This window comes from Dermochelys coriacea, chromosome 9 (assembly GCF_009764565.3).
Source record: "Dermochelys coriacea isolate rDerCor1 chromosome 9, rDerCor1.pri.v4, whole genome shotgun sequence".
In the NCBI taxonomy this organism is placed as follows: Eukaryota; Metazoa; Chordata; order Testudines; family Dermochelyidae; genus Dermochelys; species Dermochelys coriacea.
This window is the reverse complement of record NC_050076.1, coordinates 100005489-100025052: the sequence shown is the minus strand read 5'-3', so window position 1 is coordinate 100025052 and position 19564 is coordinate 100005489. Positions and strand designations below refer to the sequence as shown.

General features: G+C 40.8%; 1 protein-coding gene across 9 annotated transcripts in view; it reads left to right on the top strand.

The window, feature by feature from the left end:
* The first annotated feature begins 357 nt into the window (after positions 1–357).
* LOC119861147 (integrator complex subunit 6-like) overlaps positions 358–19564 on the top strand; it is a 52923-nt gene continuing 33716 nt past the window's right edge. For 3 of the 9 annotated variants that reach the window (XR_006274042.1, XR_006274041.1, XM_043491839.1), the window contains exons 1-2: positions 382–618; positions 709–786. Coding sequence is in view for 3 of the 9 variants with exons in the window: in XM_043491839.1 (XP_043347774.1) it covers positions 508–618; positions 709–786 (189 nt within the window). In the remaining 6 variants the exon portion in view is untranslated. Of the gene's footprint in view, positions 619–708; positions 787–18817; positions 18836–19564 lie in introns of those variants that run through there. The other 6 variants (XM_038415786.2, XM_038415785.2, XR_006274043.1 and 3 more) reach the window with 4 other exon arrangements.

Sequence of the window (19564 nt, the reverse complement as noted above, 5' to 3'; positions counted from 1 at the left end):
TTTGCCAGCGACGGCAGGTCGGACTCCTGCTGCCTGGGGCTGGCCCCGGGCAGGCGTCAGGAGAGGAGGCCGCGGCCTGGGAATCTGGCCTTGCCCACGGCGCAGCTCCCAGGTTTGCAGCCGCGCGCCCGGCCGACGCGGGGCCAGATCTGCAGGAAAGTTCCCAGCGCAGCCCCCGCCCCGGCCGCGCGCCGGCTACGGCCCCTTCCTCGGCCCGGCGCCGCCCCCCGAAACCAAGCCCGCCCCTGGCGGGGAGGGGGGGGGGGCCCTCGCCCCGGCAGCTCCCCCTCCTCATGAATATGCAAATGAAGGTATAACGGGCGGCCAATGGCGTGCGGGCTGGTCACATGGTGCCGCCGGAGGCTGAGGGGAGAGAAGTTGGGTCTCAGTGAAGCCAGGCAGCTCAGGCGGCGGCCACGGGCTGCGAGCGCTCGGGCTGCAGGCGGCGGGGGAGGCTGAGCCGCTCCCCCCGCGGGGCGCCCGGCCGGCCGGGGCGCTGCCGGGACCATGCCGATCCTCCTCTTCCTCATAGACACGTCGGCCTCCATGAACCAGCGGGCGCACCTGGGCACCAGCTACCTGGACATCGCCAAGGGCGCCGTGGAGCTCTTCATGAAGGTGAGTGCGGGCCGGGCGGGCCGCCTGCCCCGCGCCCCGCGCCCGCCCGCCCGCCGGCCGGCTAACGCCGCTTCTCTGCTCTCTCCGCAGCTGCGGGCCCGGGACCCGGCCAGCCGCGGGGACAGGTACATGCTGGTCACCTTCGACGAGCCGCCCTACTGCATCAAGGTAACGCGCGCCCGGCCCGGCCCGGCCGCCGCCGCCGCCGGCGGCAGCAGCAGCAGCAGCCCGTGAAGATGGCGGACATTTTGCTTTTGTATGGAGGAGCGAGGCTGGCGGAGGGCGCTGCTGAGATGGAGGAGGGGGAGGAGCGTGATTCGCCACCCCGGCGTGGGGCGGGGCCGGGCCGCTGCGCCGCGCGGCTCCGCCCCTGCCGCGCCGCCGCCCAGCGCCTCTCCTCGGCCCGACCCCTCGCCAGCCCGGCCGGAGCCCGGGGCGCTGGGGTCCCGCCCCTCGCCCCTGAGGACCGGTCCCGGGGGGCCCCGCCCCGCCCCGCCCCCCCTCTCTCGCCGGGGAGAGCGGGGCGGGGCGGGGCGGGGCGGGGCCCGTCGGTCCTTCCCGCCTCCTGCGCCAGGGCCCTGTAGACCCGGACAGCGTGGTTCTTGTCTGTCCCTCCTCCTCCTACGGGGGCCCTACAGACGGGCACACCTGGCCCCCGCCTCTGCACCAGGATCCCGGAACAGGACCGTGTCGGTCCTTTTCCACACACGCAGCCCGATAGACCAGGACAGCGTCTCCCGCCTCCCCATCCGCGTGGTGCCACTGCTCCTCCCTCAGCACGGGGACCCCAGAGACCAGGCTAGTGTGGGTCATGGTCCCCCTTACCCCAGGCACTGGGATCTAGGGCGGTGAGAGCTTTCTCTCGCTACGCCTTGGCTGCTGCTACACAAGGATTGGAGGAAGGGGCTTCTGAAGCTTTTTCTCCTCTCCTCTCCCCCATGATCCCTATCCCCTTCCTTTGCTGCCCCCGCTTTCCCCTCCTTTAGCAGAGTCTGCTTCTGCCTCCAGTTCTGCTGCTGTTGCTAGGGAAGCCTAGACGAGAGTGTGCATCTCTACCCCGTTGCCGTGCTTCGTGCACAAGGATTAGGGCAAAAGACGTCCCCCGCTCTCTGCAGCAGCAGCAGGAATATATGTACTGGAGCAGCAGCCTGGAAGCAATCCATTTCCCTGTACACATGCGGCTTATGTTGCAGCACAAAGATTGGGGCAACTGACTATCTCTTTCCCACACTTGCTGCTGTCTTTCTATGCCTCACCTTGATGTGTCTCCCTCATTAGTGACTGAAGCAACAGACTGGGCCTGTCTCTTGCTCCTCCTTCCACACCTACTGCTAAAGGTGCAGCTCAGGAATTGAAGAGAGACAATGTGGGGCTGCATTGCCATGTGTTGTGACTTACAGCTGTTTAACATGGGTGTAAAACATTACCATTCTGGTTTGATAGTGTTACTCTGCACAGGTGTTTGTGGTTACACACGGAAGTGCTGAATTTGACCCAGGGTGTGTGTGTGTCTGTCTTTCTCTTCCCCCATTTTTGTTGTTTCTCAGGATTGAGGCAGGCAGTCCATGGCTGCCACACCTCAAGAACATGTCAGAAAAATAGGCCACCTTAGTGATATTTCTGTTTGCTTCTCAGACCATGACTTCCAAGCAGCTGAGATGTCCACATGAATGTGATTTTAAATGTCTCATTAAAGCACACCACAAAACTCTTCAGTGTTAGAGAGGTTTTGAACACTCATAAAATGAATCCATTGAATGGCGCTGGGCATAGGTATTCTACTAGCGTTCTTTTCTGTTTTAACATGTCAGTAATTACCATTAGTACAATCTGATTGGCATTAGCCCAGCATAAAGTAGGCAGATGTCCACATAACAAATGCCACCATTGTTGGCAGTCCCAGCAAAGAAGCTAAGAATGGATGGTCTCTGCAGGTGATGGCCAAAGTATGTTGGTGGGACATGGGTATGCTTGTGCTGATGCTGTGGGAAAAGAAATTTATTTCTGGGGCCATGAATCTTCCGCCTTTAACCGGCACTAAGTTCACACACTTGAAATGCAGTCTGCTCTCTGAAATGCTGATAACACTTTCATAGGTCAGGATTTATTTTGTGTTTACTACTCCACATTTTTCCTCCCCCCTCTCAAAAGGGGTCATTTTGTTGACTCGGCATTCATGAAGATCTATCTGGAGCTCTGGGTTAAAATCTCCTAATTTCTGGCAAAGAAATGTTAGCTGGCATTCTAATCTGACAACACTGGAAGGTTTTCTGCAGCACAGTTTGAAATATATTTCCCTCCTCTTCTCCACTCAGGACTAAATACAGCAAGCCTAGTCTTTATCATGGCAGTGTTAGCTATGAGAACACACTTTCCTGTTTTTGTTATATTGCACACAATATGATGTAAGGAAAACATTTATGGTTTTCCAATGTCAGTGCATCTACTTGTAACTCTGTGCAATAAGAATACTATATAGGCTATTATCACATGCCATGCAAGTCTCATTAAGAAAATTCCTATATTTGGAGTATTGTACCAATGAGTAGTGCTTTTCTACATACTACTGATGTTGGTACATAGCAATTGAAATACATGGGAACTGATGTGTTTTGTCCATAGTGTTGTGTGGTACACAGTGCATCATTTTAAAACAAAAATAACATGAATTGGGTACTTCATGTGAACAATAGTTAGTTTCTAAAGCTTGGTAAGATATTCCTTTTCTTCTCTCTTAAGAATAAGCAGGCTTAGCCTGCATATATTTTTTCATAATTCAGTAGTTTGCATATCATCAAAAGCACATGGAACATGATAGTATCCTATATTGTAAATATGATCATAGTATTTAAATGGGAAATATCTAAGGATTTAGATCAAGTCTGTTTTCCTCTATCTCTAGTTCAAAAATAGCCAAGCAGATTTGTATGCGTTACAAAATAAAAACTTTGCAAAGGAAATACTAATATCAAAGGTTTCAGAGTAGCAGCCGTGTTAGTCTGTATTCGCAAAAAGAAAAGGAGTACTTGTGGCACCTTAGAGACTAACAAATTTATTTGAGCATAAGCTTTCGTGAGCTACAGCTCACTTCATCGGATGCATTTGGTGGAAATGCATCCGATGAAGTGAGCTGTAGCTCACGAAAGCTTATGCTCAAATAAATTTGTTAGTCTCTAAGGTGCCACAAGTACTCCTTTTCTTTTTACTAATATCAAACTACAACAATAACGGTAGATACACCAAGATCTTTTTTCTGGGTTGGGGAAGGAGAAAGTAAATTTAAGAATGAAAATATAAGCTTACAAAATATATTCCAATATCTGTGCAGCAGCAGATAATCTCCCTTGTCAACTGCTTTGCTCTCTGGTTTATATCATTTATTGAGAGGGAATCACAATATTGTTTCATTGATAACTTTAGGAAATACACCGGACCCTCGGTAGAATGCGGGATTTGGGATCCATGCACAGTACTGTGTTAACATGGGGACCGCATTAAAATGATTTGCAATTAAAGTAATTCAATTTGGGATCCATGGCTGTGACCGCATTATATGCGAATTCGTGCTATATAGATGTGCATTCTAGCGAGGGTCCGATGTAGTTGTTTAGCCCTTGCCATCAACTGCAGCTGAGTTGAACTTACCAGAAGACGGCAGAGTTCCTTTGGTTGCAGGGGGGCTGTGACTTCAGTGTAACTTATATCCCTATAATTATTTTACTTAAAAGTACTTTAAATCCACTGCCTTACTTGACCCCTGCTAACGGAGGGTGCCCTATATAAAACAATGCTGCCAAGGTCTATAATGTTTATGCTAGTGAAGGGTTGCTGATAGGCAGAAGAGGACACCTGCTGAAATCAGTGGAACTTGCTTTCTTTTCCATACCCCATGTGTTGTATGGAAAGCAATGCATAGTAAAGATGATTAAATATGATCTAAAATCTGTAGGGTTAAATAAAGACCAACATATTAAATTTTTTAAATCAATTTTTTTTTTGGTCACCAGAGATGCATAAAACTGCACCTAAAATATCTTTTGTCAATGGACTATGTGCAGAACCCACTGGAGTCTATGGAAAGATGCCCCTGACTTCCTTGGGCTTTGGATCAGGTCCTTTGTTAGGTTTTCTCTTGGTAGATGGCAAGTTATTTATTTTGAGAATGATCTAGGAAGCTTTATTTTTAGTATTTTAAAAATTATAACTTTTTTTTTTTTAATTAAAGCCCTAATTTTCAGATTAAAAGCCTTTAGTGAGATGTTAAATGAGTTTGCTGATATGCTACTAGACAGAGGCTGGTAGTTATGCAGAGACAATAGTGCAAGTTACTTTAATTCTGATTTACTGAGTCATGTCCAAGATTTGCTTACACTTAATTTGAGGTATTGCAGGAATCTCACACTCTTAATTCCCGTTTGAGAGAATGGCATGTTTGTTTGGGGTTCCTACTTGTAGATCTCCCCACTGTCTTAAGCAGGCACAACTGATTGAAGCTGTCATTTTAATCGGTTTTGCCTGGCTGCTACTGATCTAGCGGAGCTATGTGGAGCAGCAAAAATTTCTTCTGGAAGGGGATGAGGAGAGAAATTTCCTCCTGCATCCCTAGCAACTGTTACTCTTGCCATTTTCCCTGATGGCATAGAGAACCGAGCTGAATATTGGTGTAAAGATGTAGGTTCTGCGGGATGCTAAGATCTCCAAGTTATTCAGTCTTGCAATCCCTGGGCATATGTATAGACTTGTTTTATTTCCTTTTTTAGGAAGACTGGTCAACTCTTAATTTATTTGCTGCTTTTTCACTAATAATATAAAAAGAAAAGGAGTACTTGTGGCACCTTAGAGACTAACAAATTTATTAGAGCATAAGCTTTCGTGAGCTACAGCTCACTTCATCGGATGCATTTGGTGGAAAAAACAGAGGAGAGATTTTGTATATAAATCTCTCCTCTGTTTTTTCCACCAAATGCATCCGATGAAGTGAGCTGTAGCTCACGAAAGCTTATGCTCTAATAAATTTGTTAGTCTCTAAGGTGCCACAAGTACTCCTTTTGTTTTTGCGAATACAGACTAACACGGCTGCTACTCCGAAACTAATAATATAAAATCTCATTTTGTCAATCACTTGTTCTACAGTTTGTGAAACGGTCCCAAATTACTTTTGTGGCCTATGCTATAGATAACTATTCAGTCTCATGATGGACTAATACAGTCTTATCCAGACTAACTGGTTTCATGAACTCTCTTACACGCTTGTGACTGATATGATTTCAGTGGGGCAGGTGACAGTGAGATGGGCTTCCCTTGGTTCTTGGCGGTGTTCTATATGGCATTTTTCCAGAAATGGTGATTTGTGTTGAGACCTTGTTTTAACATGAACTTCTCCATAAATGATCTGCTCATAAATCCGAGTATTGGAACTATTTACAATTAATTTACTTCAGGGACTAGGATTAGGAATTCTGTATTCCTGTTTGTATTGTCATGTAGCGTATTGACTTCAGTTGGTGATCCAATGGATTGGGCCAGTAGTTGGTTTCCTGAGACCTAGTGCAGTAATATGTAAATGTGATTTTGGAGCTGTTACTAAACTAACTCAGAGTTCTAACTACAGTACATATTAATGAAGTTTACTGCCCCACAAAACTCTTCTACACAATGTGTTCAATTAACATTTCTGTATCAACGCCTACTGTATAAACACATGAAATATGGGGGAGTTATGGAAGAAAGTGCCAAAATTTGTAGGAGAAACAGAAATGGGGGTCAAAGTGAGAATTTTTGGGAAGGCATGGGAACGTACAGAAAATTGGATAAATAGTGGGGAAAGATCTGTGAAGCGCCCTGTAGGGATATCTGCATGGAGTGTGAATCTGATGTACCAAAAAATGGGGATCTATATGTGTTGATAGTTGAAGGGTAGGGAACAGAATGAGAGGGAAGGAAGATTATTTCAACTGTGTTTTGAATGAACTAGATGAGTCATTGTGGGTCTTGGAGTCGAGAAAAGAGTAGTGTGCAATAGTCATGACTAGAGATCGGTGCATAGACAAGAATTTTGAGCCATCTTGGTAGACAGAAAAGGAAGGATCTTGGAAATGTGTAGGAAGAATTGACAAGACTTGCTAGCCCAGAGCTCTAACTAGCACTTATTGCTTCTCTTCCTCTCCTGCTCTGACTGCAGGCCTTGTCACCTATAGATGATATTTCCAGTCTTGGAGGATGGTGACCTCTATGACTAGACTTTTTGGGTCTCTCACTGGGTAACCTCTTCTGACTTTCTGAAACCATTATGTGAGGGTCTGTGACCTTTGTCAAGGTTGGCTGCATTTGTTGGCTGAAGGTGGTAGAAATTTCGGGAAGGCTCCTATGTAAGTGTCCGCTGAAGGGTTATACCTAGCAGCTTGGTTACTTTTTAGGGAAGCTGGTGAGGCTTGGGATTAGTTTCACTATTGTCAGTAGTCTGTCTTTTGATATGAAGTCTGTATACTTAATGGTGTTAAATCAGATTTTCTCTTTGTTCATCATGAAATGGTTGCTGTGTGAAGGCAGTGAGCACTACCATGGCCTACATGGCTCTCTGTGACGGAAGAGTACCTGAGTGTACTCTGGTGCAGGCAGAGATCTGGGGTCTCTTTTGTATAATTTTGGAGTTAGAGAATTCAGAGTCATTGGGTCAGAGAACTTGCTCTGCCTCTGTTATGAAAACTGTTGGGTCTTGAGGTGGAGAGTAGCAAGACAGCTGTTCCAGATGACAGGTGCTGCGTTGTATAAAGGCTCTCATGTTGGTAATGGCCAACTCATGGAGAGTCGAAAAAGGCTTGTGCGGAGGGCAACAGAGAGAATCCATTTGGATGGGCTGTAGCAAATCCATAGGCTTTTAATTTGAGGTAACTTGAACAGGATCTTGCATTGAATGAGGTTGTGTGTGAGGCTGGAAGTGAAACAGTTACACAGAAAAGCATATGTAAGAAATCTGGCAGAAGCATTCTGCTCATGTGGGCACCTGGAGCTCTGATTTAGATCCATGGAGAAAGAAATTCAAGTAGTCTAAAGTAAGAGGAGATGAAGGATGGTGATTTCAGCAGAGCTGACGTTGGGGCAGTGCTGTAAATGGGCAATATCGTGGAAGAGATTTTGGGCAGGTCACCAGTCACAAGATGTGGGAAGAGGAGAGTTCTGGGTCAAAGATGATGCTGAAGCGAGGGTGAGTTGAAGGAAATGGAGTTCTGAGTTGGGGGTGAGAAGAAGAGGAATTTCTGTTCATCTTGGGCAAGAGGAACATTTTTCTCTTCACTTGTAGCTGAAGTAACGTGAGATGTCTTCAAAATTATCAAGTCAAGAGGCAGGTCAGATTGGAGGACAGAAGGAATCACTTAAATATTAATACTAATAAATATTAATTAATAAATTATTAATTTTAAGTATTTGTTATAAGGTCGTATAAAAGGGACAATGTAGAGACATGATTTCTGATTTGTTCCATTTTGCCAAAAGTTGCCTTGTGCACACTACTTAAATGCTGTAAAAAAAATTATCTTCCATCATGTGTATTTTTCAGCCAGCCCCCCAAAAACAAGTCCTAAGTTCAGTGAAGAATCTTGTTCTAACCGATTTAATGTGGCTTCCATTACCCTGGTATTCTTTGACATAGTCTTTTTTTCCCCCCCGTGAGTGGTGACTTTGAGCATGAACAAATAAATTACAGTAGGTAGTTTAAAACTAACAAATGTTCTTATTCTGTTTGTTCTCTTAAGTTCATTCGCTTAACAGAAGTAATTTAGTTTGAAGGGAGATTGGGGCAAATCCCTAATGACTATTATCCCCTGAGAACAAAACAGGTTTGGAATCCACTTACTGTTACTTGCTTGGGAATAATTTGTCTGCTAGCTGTAATAATTCCCCCACAGTTAGCTGTTCTGTCTCCAAGTGCAATATTCAGTATTTTTTTTTTTTTTTTTTTTTGGTAGCTTGATTCAGTAGTCCTAAAGAAAGGTGACCAGAGGACACATTACTTGATTCTATTTTTAGTTGGACAATCTTTGGATTTGGCAAGTAAGATTAAAGCAAAATAAAATGGTTGGTATTTTTGCTGGGTGCGAGGCAGACTTGTGCATGCGGAGTCCCCCAATGGATGCATTTTAAAATCTAAAACGGAGTACTAATTTCACTTGAACTTTGGAGGGGGATTATGAAATTAGTTCTCTAGTGGAAATACCATGGAATACTGGTAGCTTTCAATTTAAAGGGATACTACTTGATTGATTTTTTTTTTTTTAATTTATTTAAATTTCATTTTTTGGTAGAGCACTTTTTTTTTTTTTTTTTTTTAAGTGTATACCTCTTGCTGGATAGGCCTTAGGTCTATAGCAAACATGCTCGGCTCTTCTCCCTCCCTATTTTCAGTGCACATTCCTTCTTGCTATCTCTACTTTCAGCTGTGGTTTCTAGTAAACTTCCTCTTGTAGAACCTGGGGAAGGGGTATAAATGTCAGTAATGGCAAATAGTGATACACAGTGCTGACAAATGCACAAAAAAACGGAAAAAGCAGAGGATTTTTTTCTTTAGTTTACAGCAAGGTTAAAAGTTATTTCTAGCAATATTAGACCACTTTCAGATGGAAATATGAGTTGTTGGTTTTTTTTTTTTTTAATTGATGGAGCACTGTAAATTCCAGATTATTCAGAAAGAATATGAAGAAGCACTGCGTTCTGATAAGGAATTGCATTCTAAATGGAGAGAGCAATGTAGAAATGACACTGGTTCCTTGATGTAGTTATGTCCTCCGTATCCAGTCAGCTGTCAAAAGTCTTATTATTCATCTAACTGGAGACCAGTTAGATGGCTTGTTTTCAACTGGTTGCTTATAACCAATTAAAAGGAGAGGCAGTGTGGATTGCCACACTGATCTTATGTAAAGCATCTAAGCAGCTCTGTCTCTTCTGGAATTCGCAAATTAAGACCCTGATCCTGCATTTGCTTACTTGAGACACTGATGGTCTAAAATGATAGGATTCCTTGGAAAAGTTAGATTGACGCTAACCCCTACCACTAATAGCCGCTATGGCCTTTTTTTTTTTTTTTTTTTTTTTTTGTCTTTTTACTTGGCTCCCTATTATATCTTGGACAGCTCCATAGACACATCCGATGGCTTTAAGGGCTTACTAGATAAACGCAGAAATGTTTACACTAAGAGGCTTAACTAATTTCAAATGCTAAAGTCACTTTTTCTAACTAGTTTAAATTGTAAAATCATAATGCATATTTCTACCTAAGACTGCCTGCAAATAAGTGGAAAAGCTTCTCTGTAGTGAGTAGGGAGTTGTCTCCACGTTTCTTTGCCACCTGCTCTTTGTTTCTTGTGTACTACGTGCTGTTTTTTCATCAAAATACCAAGGCAAAATCCGCAAGAATGACTAAATTATGATCTAGGCTTCTTAGCATGGCTTTATAATCTATATAAAAATGTACATAATAACTTAGATTATAAACTCCTTGGGGCAGGAACTCTCTTTTTAAACTATGTGATGTACCGTTCTGTTGATTTCTAAACTATGAATGTGTGTATGTATTAGCTTTTGCTATAATGAATACATAAGATTGTAAATACTTTTCCTTTATTCTTAATTGCTTATAATGTGTTCATTCTCATTTGGGGTTTTGAAAATGTTTCTCCCTTAGGAGAATAGTCAATTTACTGTGAACCCAAGGGTACAAAAATGATATTTTGAACTTTCAGTAACAAGAATACATAGAATTTAAGGTTGCCTGTGTTTTCATATTATGAAAACAAACCATTAATGTGAAAAGCTGCTTCTCTGATAAACTTCAGTTTCATGACTTGCGTGGATCTATATTCCTGGGTAAAAGTAGTGCATATCTAGTGACTTAATTGTCTAGAATATTCTGGTTTCAGATTTAACTATGGAGCCATAATACATACACAAAAATGGCTGTTTAGTTGTAAGAGTCTGATTTACAGATTAGTTAGAGGGAGCTCCACTATCCAGTGATTCAGTGTCTTCATGCAATACTTACGGCCCTACCAAATTCACAGTCCATTTTGGTCAGTTTCACAGTCGTAGGATTTTAAAAATTGTAAATTTCATGATTTCAACTATTTAAATCTAAAATTTCATGGTGGTATAATTGTAGGGGTCCTGACCCAAAAAGAAGTTGTGCGGGGGGGGGGGGGGCGGGACTCGCAAGGTTATGATGGGGGGATTGCGGTACTGTTATTGTTTTTTCTGCGCTGCTGCGGGTGGTGGTGTTGTCTTCAGAGCTGGGCAGCTGGAGAGTGGTGACTGCGGGCTGGATGCCCAACTTTGAAGGCAGAGCCGCCGCCAGCAGTGCAGAACTAAGGATGGCATGGCATGGTATTGCCACCCTTGCTTCTGCGCTGCTGCTGGCGGGGCGCTGCCTTCAGTGATAGATGCCCGGCCAACAGCCACCACTCACTGGCTGCCCACCTCTGAGGGCAGTACAGAAGTAAAAATAATCTTGTGATAACACCCCCACCCCGCCCCATTCCCTTTTGGGTCAGGACCTCCAGTGTTTCTCAAATTGGATTCCCCCCATGAAATCTGTATAGTATAGGGTAAAAGCACATAAAAGACCAGATTTCATTGGGGGGAGACCAGATTTCACAGTCCCTGATGTGTTTTTCATGGCCATAAATTTGGTAGGGCCCTAGCAATACTGTACAACTTGATCAAGTTCTTGAGTAACTTGCATTAGGAAAACAAGGGTGGGGGGAGGAGGAATACCACCATTGTAAACCAACTTTATTTTAACTTGCATTTAAAACTAACCATTTGTTGTTGTTTAGGAACTTGCTACTGTTCTTTCTCCCCGCCCCCTAATTTCTCTCTTATTAATGTGTTCTCTAGTCAAATATTGTGATATATCCACCACAGAGTACAGCTATTTCCAGAATTTATAACATCACTGTATAGTGCTATGTATAGAGCAACTATTAACACCACTACTTAACTATATGCCATCTATCATCTTACTATATGATCTGTTATTGTTACACTGAAAACCTTGAGTAGACTTTGAATACTTAAAACTACACTCTATCAAATTCAGTTTTCATGGATTCCACTTAATATTTGCTAGAGACTCTAAACGTAAAGATGAAAAGGATCATATGAGGAGCTGTTCTAAACACAAGGAACAAGTCAAGATAGGGACAAGGTTTTAGTGAAGCGCTTGATTCGTTTCTAGAATATGCATTTTAAATGGTGTCCTTGTAATCACATTCTATGTGCAATTTAGAATCTGTAACTGCCCTGATACTTGTATTGATCTATCAATTTCTCCCTAATTCCCTGTAGAGATTGAGGTACTTGCATTTTCTGTGTAATGCGTGGGTATTAAGAAGATATGTCTCTGGGATCAGTTGTTTTAGTTTGAATTTCAAACTGAACATCTACATTTTTCTTTCAAATACTGATTATTTTTTTTTTTTTTTTAAATTTTGTTTTTGAACTGGGCACAAAACAAGGTATTAAAATGTTGTACATTGATGTTTAGCTAAAAAAAAATACTAACCAGAGAGTATTGAGGTAGGCGCATTCTTATTCAGTTGCCTTGTGCTTCTCTGCTTTTAATGCTGTTATAGGCTTAGCTCTCCAATGTGAACTTTTTACAAGTGATATTAACAATTCTATTCATGTATAGGGTGTAAGCAAATATCTTCCTTATGCTTGCTGTTAAAGATAAAGGGACTTGAAGTTAATTTTAGTAACTTTTTCAAAGGTGCTATTAAGTTTCAAACAAAACCATAGTGTGTGTGTTTAAAAAAAAATTGTGTTGCCTAATGTTAGATTTTTAGTATAAGCAAAGGCCTACAGTTTAACAATATTATTGTTAGTTTTCAGTGGAACTGACCAACATTTATCTCGTGAGGTAGTAGCACCTGTGTAGTTAAGGTGAGACTCTTACTGTTTAACAGCTGACTTCTCTACATGCTGTGAAATCCACATGCTTTCTTGGATTAACCTGACAATTTCTGTGCTTCATGAGGATCTGGAGTAGATTAGTGGTCCATATTTGAGCAAGCGGTTCCTGAGATACAGCCGTCTCTTCCCCAAAATCTTCAAAATTGTTTCTTATAACATGTTTTTGCACAGGGGTAAAGTTAATGGTGCACGCTGGGGTCATTTGGGCAAGAGATTCTCAGTTATGGTCTGTCACATTATGAACAGCTTTTAATTTTCAAAATTCTGCAAAGTCCACGTGCATAGGGAGATTATTTAGAATATTGATTTTCCATAACGGGCTGAGGTGGACTTTGAAAGAGAAGGAAGGGGAGGAGAATACCTACTGAGTTCACACATCTGCAGTCTTATGCTATTGAGGGTTGTGCAAAGTACCTTCCCCTGCATGAGACCCTGAAGTGGAGTATGCAGCTCTCCTCCATTTCCTCTTGATGTCTCCAGCTGGTAGATATGCTTCTTGCAGCCCATCAGTTACCACCTATCTTTCTTCATCCCTCCAGTCCTTCTTGAGGAATGGAGAGGCCAGGAGAAGTGTAGAGATGCATCCTGAGTGGCAATGAGGTGGTCCCAGGAAGCTTCCTGGTGTGTCTCAATCATGTCACCCTCACTGCCACTGCTTCCTCCAAAAAAAAAAAAAAAAAGGGGGTGGGGTGGGGGGGGGAATTCACTGCCCAAAAACTCAGTGCACTTGACGTTCTGGAAGTGTACAAGGCACTTTTGGTTAACTGTGACTTAGAGTTAAAGATTTTGGTCTGTGAATGTTATTTGCACTGTTGGGAGTGTACTTTACTTATCAAAGTTTATAATCCAGAAATACCTACTATTTCTAAACTATGATGTCCCTATAATCCATCTTCATAAATTGCTACATGAAACACATAGCTGGTTTAAATACAGAATTAAAATAGATATTGTAAAATCTCATACTACTTCAAAACCATACTGATATGGCCACTTGTTTACTGAGTGAAACAAATTCTGGATAGTTTTGTGTTCCTTGTCTAAATACGGATATATTTTGAAATGGTGGGTTATGATGACCTCTTTGTGTTTATATTTTTTTCATTTATTTAAGCATATGTGATAGCCTTGATGTTGATGCAGCAAAGAAAATGGGGCTTTTGATCATAGCCATCTAAATGTCTAAAATACTGCAGATTAAACCCTGGATATCAGTTATTTAAAAATACAGATATTAAATGGGTAACAAGACTTGTCTTGCTGGCAGTTTGCTCTTTGGTGGTATTGATTATTTTACTTGCCTCAGAGCTACATTTGAATATAATATTTTTATACATACATATATTATAAAAAAAACAAACAAAAAAACCCCCTAGGCGGTCATATGGTATCTCTGTTCTGCTTTCCTTGGTGCAGACAGCATTGTTCTACTCTGAATGCCTGCAGTTTACATTAAGCTGTGATTCAAACTTGCATTTTGATCTGATGATCAGAAGCTTTTTACTAGCAGATTTATGGGTGTCAATCAGTACATTTGAGGATTAACTTTAATGCAGGGAAACACAAATGTTTAGATGAATTAGAAAAACATGTTGCGAAGCAATCATTAGGATTTGGCTACTCAACTTCTATTTCAGTATTGCGTAAGAGGTCACTTTTACAAATAGATCAACACATTGAACTCCTCCTAATGGAAATTAAAATTTTACGTGTCTTGTACCTGTAGCTCAGTGCCATAGATCCCTCTGAAAAGGACCATGTGTACTGCTGTCTTTACACACAAAAGCAGGGTTTTTGTGGCTGTAGTAGCCTGATCTGGTTGTATGTTGTGTGACTTTTGAAATGTCATGAAAAACCATAAAACAGAATTAAGAAAAACAATCATCATGAAAAAAGAGCTTATTGATAGGCTTTCAGTCACAGTAATCAGTATTTATGTACCAGTGTTAAGCACTGCTTTTCATCTTGTTCTCTTCACCTATTCAAGAAAGAATGTCTTGAAAAAGCAAAGCAAGCCTGGCCTTTTTCTTATTTATAACCATAATTTTGTAGATGGGAAACTGAATCGGTCTTTCCACAGACAGTGCACTTTTTTAAAAATTTAAATTATTTAAAGAGTTTCCATCTCCATTTCTGGAGGAATAAGGGGTGGTGGTGAGGCAGTTTTCTCCACAGTGGAAAAATTCAAGCTAAGTTCTTGGGTTCTGTATCACGTGAGTCAAAGAATATAAAGATGGTGTGGGAGGAGTTTGAAAATGAAGGGAGTTGCTGCTCAGAGGGAAGGGAAGGACAAGTGTATGGGACCTCCTCTTTGGTATGATCCCCTCTTTGGTATGTGTCGAACTGGGTGGCTGCCTAACTTTGAGAATGCTCTCAAATTTGGATGGGTTGAAAGGGCAATGTGCTGAGAAGTTTTTAAAGACCTATTCAAGTGGTTAATGCTTCTCTGGTCTGTTTTTGGAACAGAAGGAAGAAGAGATCTTGCAATTCTTAATACTAATAGAAATGTTCTCAATGAAATAGTTGCTTTCAGTTATTGAAAGCACCATAGGAATGCAACAATTATTAAATATTTTTATTAGGGCTGTCAAGTGATTAAAAAAATCACAATTAAAAAATTATTAGAATATCATTTAAATATTTTTGGATGTTTTCTATATTTTCAAATATATTGATTTCAATTACAACACATAATACAAAGTCTACAGTGCTCACTTTATATTTATTTTTGTTTACAAGTATTTGCACTGTGAAAAAATGGAAGAAATAATATTTTTTCAGTTCACCTAATACAAGTACTGCAGTGCAATCTCTTTATCACAAAAGTTAAATTTACAAATGTAGAACTGTTTTATTTTTGAATGCAGGTTTGTTTTGTTTTTTAAACACAATCTTAAAATTTTAGAGCCTGCAAGTCTACCCAGTTCTACTTCTTTGTCTGAGCAAATGGCTGAACAAGAAGTTTCGTTTACATTTACAGGAGATAATGCTTCCCGCTTCTTGTTTACAATGTCACCTGAAAGTGAGAACAGGCGTTTTCATGGCACCTTTGTAGCTGGCATCACAAGATATTTATGTGCCAGATGCGCTAAAAATTCATGTGTCCCTTCAGGCTTCAACCACCATTCCAGGGGACATGTGTCCATGCTGATGACGGGTTCTGCTTGATAACATTCCAAAGCAGTGTGGACCGACGCATGTTCATTTTCATTATCTGAGTCAGATGCCACCAACAGAAGGTTGATTTTCTTTTTTGGTGGTTTGGAGTTCTGTAGTTTCCGCATCGGAGTGTTGCTCTTTTAAGACTTCTGAAAACATGCTCCACACCCAGTCCCTCTCAGATTTTGGAAGGTATTTCAGATTCTTAAACCTTGGGTCGAGTGCTGTAGATATCTTTGGAAATCTCACATTGGTACCTTCTTTGCATTTTGTCAGATCTGCAATGAAAGTGTTCATAAAATGAACAATATGTGCTGTGTCATCATCCGAGACTGCTATAACATTAAATATATGACAGAATGCGGGTAAAACAGAGCAGAGGACATACAGTTCTCCCCAAAGGAGTTCAGTCACAAATTTAATTAATACAGTGTATTTTTTTTAACAAGCGTCATCAGCATGGAAGCATGTCCTCTGGAATGGTGGCTGAAGCATGAAGGGGCATACAGATGTTTAGCATATCTGGCATGTAGATATGCTGACTACAAAAGTGCCTTGTGAATGTCTGTTCTCACTTTCTGGTGACATTATCTCCTGTAAATGTAAACAAACTTGTTTGTCTTAGCATTTGCCTGAACAAGAAGGAGGACTGAGTGGACTTGTAGGCTTTGAAGTTTTACATTGTTTTGTTTTTGAGTGCAGTTATGTAACAACAACAAAATCTACATTTGTAAATTGCACTTTCACGACAGAGATTGCACTTCAGTACTTGTCTGAGGTGAATTGAAAAATACTATTTCTTTTATCATTTTTACCGTGCAAATATTTGTAATAAAAAATAGGCACTTTTATTTCAGTTACAACACAGAATACAATATATATGAAAATGTAGAAAAACATCCAAAATATTTAATACATTTAAATTAGTAGTCTATTTTTTAACAGTGCGATTAAAATCACAATTTTTTTTGAGTTAATCGTGTGAGTTAACTGCGATTGATCGACAGCCCTAATTTTTATTTAAATCCTCTATTGTGTTGGAATTAAAAGCAATAACGTTGTGCTATTGGATGGGAATCCAAAGCTGAAACTGACTGATTTAATTTCACTATCCCAAGTGGAGTGCCTAACAAAAAACAAGACCTCAGGAACAGTGAAAAGTAGAATGTTAAAACTGAAATAATTCCTGTATCTACAAGGCTGTAAGTAGCATAGGCAAACTATTTGTTTATCTTGACTTTCTAAGGCAATTTTTAGAGCAAATGACACTTCTGCAGACCTTTTTATATGTGTGTGAATACTTTGTGGAGTTTAGAGCAAATTATTTCAATCTGTGAATTTACTTCACTTCTGATGCATTAAAATTTAAACATAGTGCAGTGCTTCCAGATGGTATATGGTCTCGGAGAAGGAGTATAAGCACGTGTCTAGAGAGTGCTTCTCCAAGACTGGTTTAATAATGACGATCACTACAAGCCTGCCAGTATTTTTGGGAAGCCCTTAGCCATTTCTCTTTGGCCAGGTGTATAACTAACTTAATGTGCTTAAACTGAAAAGGAGCTCTTATTATCTTTTGTTGCTTTTTTGAAAGTCCATTTTAAGGGCTAATTGGAAGACACTAGATGGCTATCTAAACGGTTTTGTTCTAAGGAATGGTGGGGTGGGTTTAGGTTTCGGTGTTTAGGGCTCAAAATTGCTTGTTCATCATTAGCACGTCAGCTTGGTGAGTGCCGCTCTCCCTGGCTGTTGAGTTTTCCAAATGCTGGCCTGTCTGAAGCACACAGGCAGAGTAAGAAAAATGACAGGATGTTTGGCACCCCAAAATTAAATTGCCTGCTAACTTGAAGGAGGTCTTTATGTAGTGTCAAAAAACTGACTTTAGAAATAGGTTCTAAATTGAGAGAGCAGGACTGGATCCTCTAAGCAATCCAGTGGAAGGTAGAATATACAATGTAGTTTTATCTTGACCTAAAACTTAAGTTAGCCTAGACTAGCCCAAAGATATGAGAGAGGACAAACACTGGATCACAGAATTGCATGATAAAACTACACTGTATATTCTACCTTCCACTGGATTGCTTAGAGGATCCAGTTCTGCTCAGGAGTGTGAAAAAGAGATCTGGTTGAACATGCAAGGTTATCTTTCTTTAAAGCTAAATGTATATGCTACTTCATGTATTTAAATTCCAGTTACCATCCTTTAATGCAGCTTGACACAAATCATGAGCAAAAAGTTAGTACTCTAGTAAAAAAAGCATGTCATTCACGATTTTTAACATACTAAAATGTAAAATTAACAAGAATCTGAAAATATTGAGTTACATAATTGTTTAAATAAACGTATATAATTACAGTGTATCCTGCTAGGTAGCAAAAAGATGAACCAAATCTAGTGTAAAAGCTCTATTTAGTTGTAAATCAACATATTTTGATGGTTATATCAACCAATGAAAGTGCACCTTTCATTAGAAAATAGCTGAAGTGTACAAATGATGCGAAAATTGATTAAAATCAGTTATTTAAATCAGGTTCCTCCACCTTGTGATTTAAATCGCTTTGATTAAATCAATCCGTCCTGCTCTGTACATATCTAAAATCCAGGGACTTTGTCTGCTTATTATTCTCTTGCATTTTGATACTCTCATGAGGATGGTGCTTTTTGTCCAAACTTAAAGTGAACAACTAGGAAAACATACTTTTTTTTTTTTTTTTAATTCAAACATTTGTTTTGAAGAACCCCCAAGCGTCTCAACTGAATCCTACACCCGTTACCTTAATTTTCCCAGCTACTAAAACTATTTATTTAAATTTAACTGACTCTTTAATTTCTTATCTTCCCTATACTGCTTAATTCTGCTACTTTATTTTTATTCACTTAGCTGGTGGACCCTCTCTCTTCCCTTGGCAGGTCTCTCCAGGTTTTGTCTGGAAGGAGACAGGATAGTTGTGCAGTGCTACCAGATGTCTTTGATTGAAGAATTGTATTTCACAAGACAAATTTCAGGATTCCAGGGGACGATATTTGAAAGTTCTATTTAGTGCCACAGAGGGCTGATTGACATCCCTTTTGCCCAGTCATGGCTTGGGGCAGCAGGTGTGTGATTCTCACAAATGCCCAGAAAAGCAAGTACGGTATAAGTACCTCATTAGACCTTCATATTCACCAGAAGGTCATCCCTTTAAAATTCAATTCTGTTCAGTTTTTCCTCTAAATTTTCAAGTAATGGTAAATTAATACTTCAGTTTATTTGCCAAGATGTACTCTACTCAGTGTTAAATTCTGTGCATAAAAATGATCCAGTAGGAATTTGGTACTTGAAGACCTGAAAAAACTGAAGTCTCACAACTGGAATTATATATAAGGAATCAAAAATATAACTGCTCTATAGCTTTGACTTTATTCTTGTCTATTTGCATACATGGCCTCTTTAACTCTCTTTGTTTCAATGCGTGCATCTCCAACTCCCTTTCATTCTATAGTATTCCTACCTGCAGATGAAAATAACTATTCCCTCACAGTAGCATTTTCCAAGGCAGCACTTTATAATCCTAACCACTTTTGAAAGGCTGCTTCTGACACGAGCACAGAAATGATTACTCTGGATAATTCTGCAGGATACTTTTAACAGTGTATTGAAGGGGAGGAGGAGCAAGAACACAGAAATCCTCAATCCCAGGTCCCGTTTCAACTCCTGAAGTTCTCTGAATACCACTGTCATTTTTCAGTGTTATATTCTTAGGTCAGAGTCACCAAGAGAACCATATTACAGAAGTGATTTTTGTACTACTCACTTGGATATTTTTTTAATGTCCTCCAAGCAAA